Genomic DNA, 6,857 nt, shown 5'->3' with positions numbered 1-6,857 from the left:
ATTATAACTTTAGCATAATTTATTATTTTTAATAACTAATTAGCTAGTAATATTAAAAGTATTGACTAAAATCATAGTGTTAAACTATTAGAGTAAAAATATTGAACTTCTAATTAGAAGTATTGCTCAACATAAATTAAATTATTAGCTCTTAATTATGAGCATAGAAAAAAAATTGTCTTAAGTCTTATGGCCCAATTTTTATTTGGTATAGTTGTAGTCCAAAAATGATAAAAATTTATTAAATTTAGTATTAGATTAAGATCTTATAAATAGATTCGATAAATGTTTAAAACCAAATTCAAGTTAAGAACTGATTTTACCGAATTTAGGTACATTCGAGAAGAACAAACCAAAGGGAACAATAAGTACAAGGATTTTTGTAGTTAAAAACTGTTCATTCCCTAGCCTAGAACAAAGCCAAGCCCATTAATGATAAAGGCCTATCAAAAGTGACATCTTCCACTTATCCAACCTCTTAAGAAGTTGAATACAACAAAGAGGTCCAACTTTACTTATTTAAATAAGTAATTACCTCTTCCAAATCTCTCGTACTATCTCTATTTCATTTAGGGAGATGATCGTAACATACTTCCAAAATAAAAGGTACGATTACCCACCAATAAATGTGGAACTACTAAAAAAAGTGATTATCTATTTTACTATAAATACACTAACACCCTTCAGATATATTCATATCCCAATAAACTAAAAACCTACTTAAAACCCTTGCTAACTTAAATATCGGAGTCTTTTATAGGTACCATCCCTACCTCCTCATGAGGAATTCAGACGGCGGCACCTCAACTCCAATACAAGTCGGACAACGCCCCCTAAGAAGTCTTGACCACATATTCAGGTCCAAAAACAACCCAGTTTCAAATAACCATCGTAATAAAAACATTGGGTGTTTACTCGATTTGGGAGGTGTTGTTATTTCCAAATTTTCTCGAGCATTTTGGAATTTTCCAAGCTTCCTTGTCGTGTTTGTGCAACTGTTTAAAAGAGCATAATCACTACTAAAGGTTTGTTATGTAATGATCCGCCACTCTCATAGTGTGAAGCTATATATAGTAACAAATCCTTTGGTACATATTTCAGAGTAAAACAACTTATCGAAAGTAATTTCAAGATAAGACATGAAACAAGCCATGTTTAATTAGAACGGTCTTGCAGCCTCTTCAAGCATCTTCTTCACTCTAGTCAACTTCTGGATCTCCCTTAGCGCCTAAAATTAATGAGATATTGAGAATTATAATACTAATCAACCAAAACATAGCAGCATTAAGTCAATTTGGATAGTTTAAAAATGGTGGCGAACACTAATTCGGTACCCGTGGCATCAGAAAGATTATAGATGTTTGACAAAATGGTCTAACCATGAATAAAATCACGGCGGTTGTGAAGAAGCATAATATCCAACCATGACCATTTTGTCAAACATTCATACTCTTTCAAACAAGACAGGAGACTTTCTTTCTTCTGGGATCTATTTTGTCAGGCTGCATAATCTTTCAAGTATCGTTTTGGTATTATAGGTACAACTGTGCTTCAAATTAGTTTTGTATTCTTTAACCAGAGTAAAAGTCATTTTGCACTTCAAAAGATATGATTTTGACAAAATGAATCAAACTTGAATAAGTAAAATAACTAAATGTTTGGTTCATTTTGTCCATTTTGTTCATTTTGTCATTTACATTCTTTAGCGTTCATTTTGTCGAAATTGTAATCTTTCGAGATGAAAAATGGATATTTGCTCCTTTAACGAAAAGGTTAACCTCTAATGTCATCTCTTCGATTGTAATGTCATCAAAATTATCACACCCCAACCTAGAAGCAACTTCTGCAAAAACATAGAAGCCATCAACATTGGAGACAAACTTCGTAAACCATATATCAGTTCTTCAACACCTCTCTCTCTGCTGGGAGAAAAATCAAAATACTACCAACCAGGAAGGTCACTACGTACTTTGAACTGAAATAATTGCATCAGCTGTAGCATATCCATCCCTGTATTTGTTGTATAATGCAGCTAGTTGATCTGTTACCTATATGGTTCGTGAAAACAATAAGATTTACTGAAAGTTTTAGCTTGTAAAGTTAAGAGTAATGAATCAACCTCAGGGTAAGATCCTGATGATGATGCTTCACATACATCCCTAGCCATGATGTCTAGCGGAACATCTATCCACAAGGAAATCCCGTGTCTCAGAAGTGCCCTATGTCAAGGTAACAGCAAGTGGAAAAATGAAAAAATAGCTTTTTGACAGAATAAACAAGAACAAGATTAGTCGAACATGGGGAAGGCATACAACAAAGCTACACTTGGTTTCAATTCCAGGACGGTGGGGATAGGACAAATTTGTGTCTAAATCATATTTGGTTATAATAGACAAAGCTTAAAATAAGAATATTTTGAAAGGTAAAGTGGAAAAATATTTAAAAAGAAACGAAGGCATGTTCGGAATACAATTTTATTAATCAATTCCTCCCTCTCAATCCCAATCTTTCACATGGTGGTGGTCTCGTGGAACACATTTTTCTCCCTCTATCTCTATCCCATGTCCTGGTAATAGAACTCAAATTTTTTAATTATAATTGTATTTATTTTTAGATTTTGAGTTATATTCTCCCACTTTTCATGAAATTTTATTTGATTCTATATTTTGTCCGCAAATTGTGATAATTGATAAATTATATGAATTTTGCCTTTATTTTAAAAGTATTTGGTCTTAATATCCAACTAGTACCACTAGCATGTTTTTTGTTTACATTGAAATACATACACATAGTTAAGATAAGATGCATTACAAGGGGCTACAATGATCGAATTGGAGCAAATTTGGAGTCATTGAAAGGAGAACTCAAACTCTAAAACTTTCATTTTGATTCTTGATTGCTAATTGCTAGTTTAGACTTGACGAAAAAATCAAGAGATTATAATTATAGAGCATTGATTTATGCATGCCCATGTTTGTTGAAATGTCAAGTTGAGAATAAGTTATCCAACCAATAAGAATCCTCATGATAGAATTTCCAATTCTTGAACCATCTTTAACTTTATTTTCTTTTCAATCTTACTTAAAATTGTCTTATATTTTCTTGCACAAAATCAAACACCTTTTTAAATCCAATCAACTACAATACACCCTTACTTCACGAGACGACCCAAGTTACATTATGACTACATAAACTGTGATATAATTTTGGTTTAAGAGCAAGTGCGACCAAATGTCTTTTATCCCTACATGTCATGGTCCCCACTATCCTTTGACAATAACCAAATGCAGCCTATAGCCTTCTCCCATGATGCCATTGCACCCAACTATGAATCATGTTTGTACTTAGCCCATTTATACTTAAAATCCCTTTTGGTGATTAACATATTTCTAAATATTCAAGAAAAACAAACTCCAAACTCCAGCAAAAACATTAAAGGACAAAAAAAAAAAGATCTGGCCAGGAATTAGAAATCCATACAGATTAGTTGAACTTTGAACTGCACCGTTGCCAGCACAAACTACTAGTCGGCCCATAGATGACAATTGCTTCAACACTTCAGTCTGAGCCATTTGACATGTGAATCATAAGTACCTCATATTCTGATTGAACAACTCTGGACCATTTGACATGTGAATCATAAGTAACTTATATTCAAACTTATCAACTTAGAAGTCAGAAGCGGATTTTAGGATGCATGTAAACCTTGTTAATTTCAAGAGTTAGCTTTGTTAAGGGACACAATGTTCTGATGCATAGATCACTAACAATAGAAACTTGGTAACAGTTTAGCAGGTATCCAATTAAACGCACGTAACCTTTAAACAAGTCTAATACAATCACCTCAGATTCATGTAAGGCCATTTCATCTTTCTCTCTAAAGGATTTTGCAGCAGGTGCACCACCAACAGCTTCTTCAACCAAACTATCACTGAATAGAGTAAATAAAATATCAAGTTTAGGTAACATTTTGGAGCTACGTTTAATTCTTTAAAACTTTTATCAGAAAGTAGAAAGGTACCTGTCAAAATAATAATATCGTAACATATCAGCTAGCATCTTTCCTAAACTGGTTTTCAGGGAATTTTGCATGCCTTTATCAAATAGTAGACACACAGTTAATGGCGTCATAATAAGCAACAAACTTTCAAAGCAATTAATTGCATTATAAGCCATTCTTACCAACCAGAAAAATAGAAGTCCCTTTTAGCTCGGGGGATACATCTGCTGCTTGTTTCTGAATCAAAACTTTGTTAAAATGTGTATATCCATCCACAACAAAGAGAAAAAAAGAGTACTTTCAAGTTTAAGCCAGTAGAAAATTTCCTATATACCAGTATTTTATGAAGCTGATCCCAACTAAGGGGATAAGAACAGATTGGTGAATTGGAATGACAGAGGGAGTTGAGAGCAATCACAGGGAATGGAAACGGGGGATTGTATGAAATGAATCAACACAATTACAGAAGCTATAGACATTGTAAGAAATATCAGCTAACTTAAAACTTGCTTACTACCACTAACCAGTGCTCAACTAATTCCTAACAAACTTCAACAACTGGTGCTGAGTGGCATTGTTAAATAACAGAGAAAAGGAAACTGTGATGAAGTTAAATAAGTTATATTTACATCAAAATGATTTTTCAATGTAAGATTCACATCCTAGGAAGGTGAAAACATTCCACGAACTACATGCCCCTTAAGCGGAAGTGTTAACATAAGACAAAGTGCATCAGGATATGAGGGTTTGAGTAGAATATTGTAATAGGATGAAATTAATGGAATCAGCTTTGGAGAAGCATAGCTGCTCCGATTACTCAATCCCTCTTATCTTCTATATAGCAAGCTAATCCCTTTCCTTCAACCCTATTCCATCACCAGTATCCGATAGAGAGAATCTGCTTTCGTAACTCATGTAATTTTGTTATTTCTTTCACACAAGTTTTTATGATCAATAAATTTCTTTTTTTTTTTTTTTTCAAGTCAGCTCTAGTTCCTACTGAATTCAACAAGAATGAATATCATCTCACCTTTACTGCAAGAGATGAATCCACAGCACCCACCTTACTCCCTGTAGCTAAGGTAGCATCCAAAAAATAGGAGAAGAATAATGCAGCATTAGCACATTAGCTCCCAACAAACAAGACCCATTCTACCACTTATTCAGAGAAATTATATATGCACCACTTTTATGCACACCGAGCATGAAAGAATTATCGTATTTTAGTCTTGTTAATCATTATCCCTAACTAATTAAACCTAATATGCTTGAAAATGTGCCACAGTATAGCAGTGTGAGTTTCTTTAGCATCTTACAAAACTGTTGAAGCACGTACTCCCTATGGAGTATTGACATTGACACGGACACCAACACAATACAATAGAACACAGGCAGACACACCAAATTTTTCAAACAACCAATATTAGTTTTTTGAATCCTATTAACACTATATCTAAGTCATGTTTGAAGTGTAGGGAATTTTAAAGAGAAAAACTATTGGTTAAATAAGGTGTCATACTGTCTGTCATACGAGTGTCTGTTAGACCCTGACACCTGTCGAAGACAAGGAGATGTTGCTCATCTGGTGTGTCGTGGTTCTTTTACCCTTTTTTTTCATAATTAACAAACTCTTGACCCTCTAAGAGGGAAGAAATACTTATTAGAGTACAATCTCCAAACTCAAAAACTAAAACAGCCATATCACTGCTTTCCAAAACTCAAAACTGAAAAGGACTCTACATAAATAACAACATTCTGGAAGAACACAAACAATTAGTCACAAAATCAGTGACTTGTAAAATACATGTTAGAATATAAAATACATATTGAAATGAGTTAAACAAGTCATGTATTTATGAACAAACTTATGGTTGCTGATTTTTGGTGCGCCCGTAGCATTTTTGCATAAATAAATTCTGAGACAAATAAAGAAACAGATAAAAACATCCACTGACTTTCATAAAAAATCGGAATATATTCAATACATAGTTAAAAATCCTCTCCTAGAAAAACCCTTTGGGACAAAAACTTTATCTAACGCCAAAAATCACATACATGAAACAAATGTAAGAGCATATAAATGGATGCAAATTAAAAGTTAAGGAATTTCATCAATCGAAACTGGGAAGATTACCATCGGGATTTGCGCAACTGAGGGAAGGTGGGCCGCGGGTGGAATAATAAAGAGAAGGAGGCGAAGCTCGAAGTGGGAGGCAGCTTTTGTGGGCGTGATATGAGAAGGTTTGGTGAGAAGAAACTGCTGATAAAAGGTGAGAATGAAGTGGTAAAGAGAGTGTGGTGTTCATGTGGGTAACAAGACTGTTGCTAGCCTTCTCCATTCAACACCACAATCTCGTTGTCGTTGGTCGACGGCACGACTGCAGGGAGCCCGAACTTTCTCCCTTATCCTTTCTGTTTTTAATTTTTATTTTTCGTTTTGGGTGCGGAACTGGGCTCTACTACTGTCTGCCTAGGCTCATTGATCATTGATTCAATCGCTGAATTTATAATTAAATAATTATACAAATTTTTTAATAATTTTTTATAATAAATTAATTTATTTTTTAATTTATTAATTAATTAATATCTATTATATTATTTAAATATATATTAAAAAATATTAATATTAATAAATATCATAAAATTATCAATAACAAAAATCAAATATTATTCTTCTAATCGAGACTTTTAAATTAATGAAATTTTAACTCGTCAAAGCTTCCAGATAGGGTGCCTATGTTGTTGACATGCAAATCCATAAACCCTTCATATGGGGTTCCATTCGTCATGTTATTCTTCATGACATTCAAATTTATACAATATTCTTATGTTATGTGAAATCATGCATGGATTAATA

General features: G+C 33.4%; 1 protein-coding gene across 3 annotated transcripts; it reads right to left on the bottom strand.

The window, feature by feature from the left end:
- Positions 1-1,026: 1,026 nt before the first annotated feature.
- LOC112744283 (probable inactive shikimate kinase like 1, chloroplastic) lies at positions 1,027-6,495 on the bottom strand. Of its 3 annotated transcripts, XM_025793856.3 has the most exons (10): positions 6,135-6,495; positions 5,031-5,077; positions 4,183-4,237; positions 4,022-4,094; positions 3,844-3,931; positions 3,481-3,563; positions 2,120-2,219; positions 1,970-2,048; positions 1,779-1,843; positions 1,027-1,228 (listed from the first exon to the last, which is right to left on the bottom strand). In XM_025793856.3, exons 1-10 carry the CDS (start codon positions 6,337-6,339, stop codon positions 1,160-1,162), a joined length of 864 nt encoding a protein of 287 aa, XP_025649641.1. In that variant the 5' UTR covers positions 6,340-6,495; the 3' UTR covers positions 1,027-1,159. The 3 variants fall into 3 exon arrangements, with proteins under 3 accessions (XP_025649641.1, XP_072073932.1, XP_025649647.1); XM_072217831.1 differs by lacking the exon at positions 5,031-5,077 and having other exon boundaries at positions 6,135-6,478; XM_025793862.3 differs by lacking the exon at positions 5,031-5,077 and having other exon boundaries at positions 4,187-4,237; positions 6,135-6,478.
- Between the last annotated feature and the right edge of the window lie 362 nt (positions 6,496-6,857).

Source organism: Arachis hypogaea, chromosome 2 (assembly GCF_003086295.3).
Source record: "Arachis hypogaea cultivar Tifrunner chromosome 2, arahy.Tifrunner.gnm2.J5K5, whole genome shotgun sequence".
Lineage (NCBI taxonomy): Eukaryota > Viridiplantae > Streptophyta > Magnoliopsida > Fabales > Fabaceae > Arachis > Arachis hypogaea.
Note: the sequence above shows the minus strand (reverse complement) of the source record. Positions and strands in the feature narration are given on the sequence as shown.

Coding starts and splice junctions, on each gene's coding strand:
- LOC112744283 (XM_025793856.3), bottom strand. CDS start 6,339: ATGGAGAAGGCTAGCAACAGTCTTGTTACCCACATGAACACCACACTC. Junction 4,095..4,182: donor GACTTCTATTTTTCTGGTTG/GTAAGAATGGCT, acceptor TATTTGATAAAG/GCATGCAAAATTCCCTGAAA. Junction 3,932..4,021: donor CGATATTATTATTTTGACAG/GTACCTTTCTAC, acceptor TACTCTATTCAG/TGATAGTTTGGTTGAAGAAG.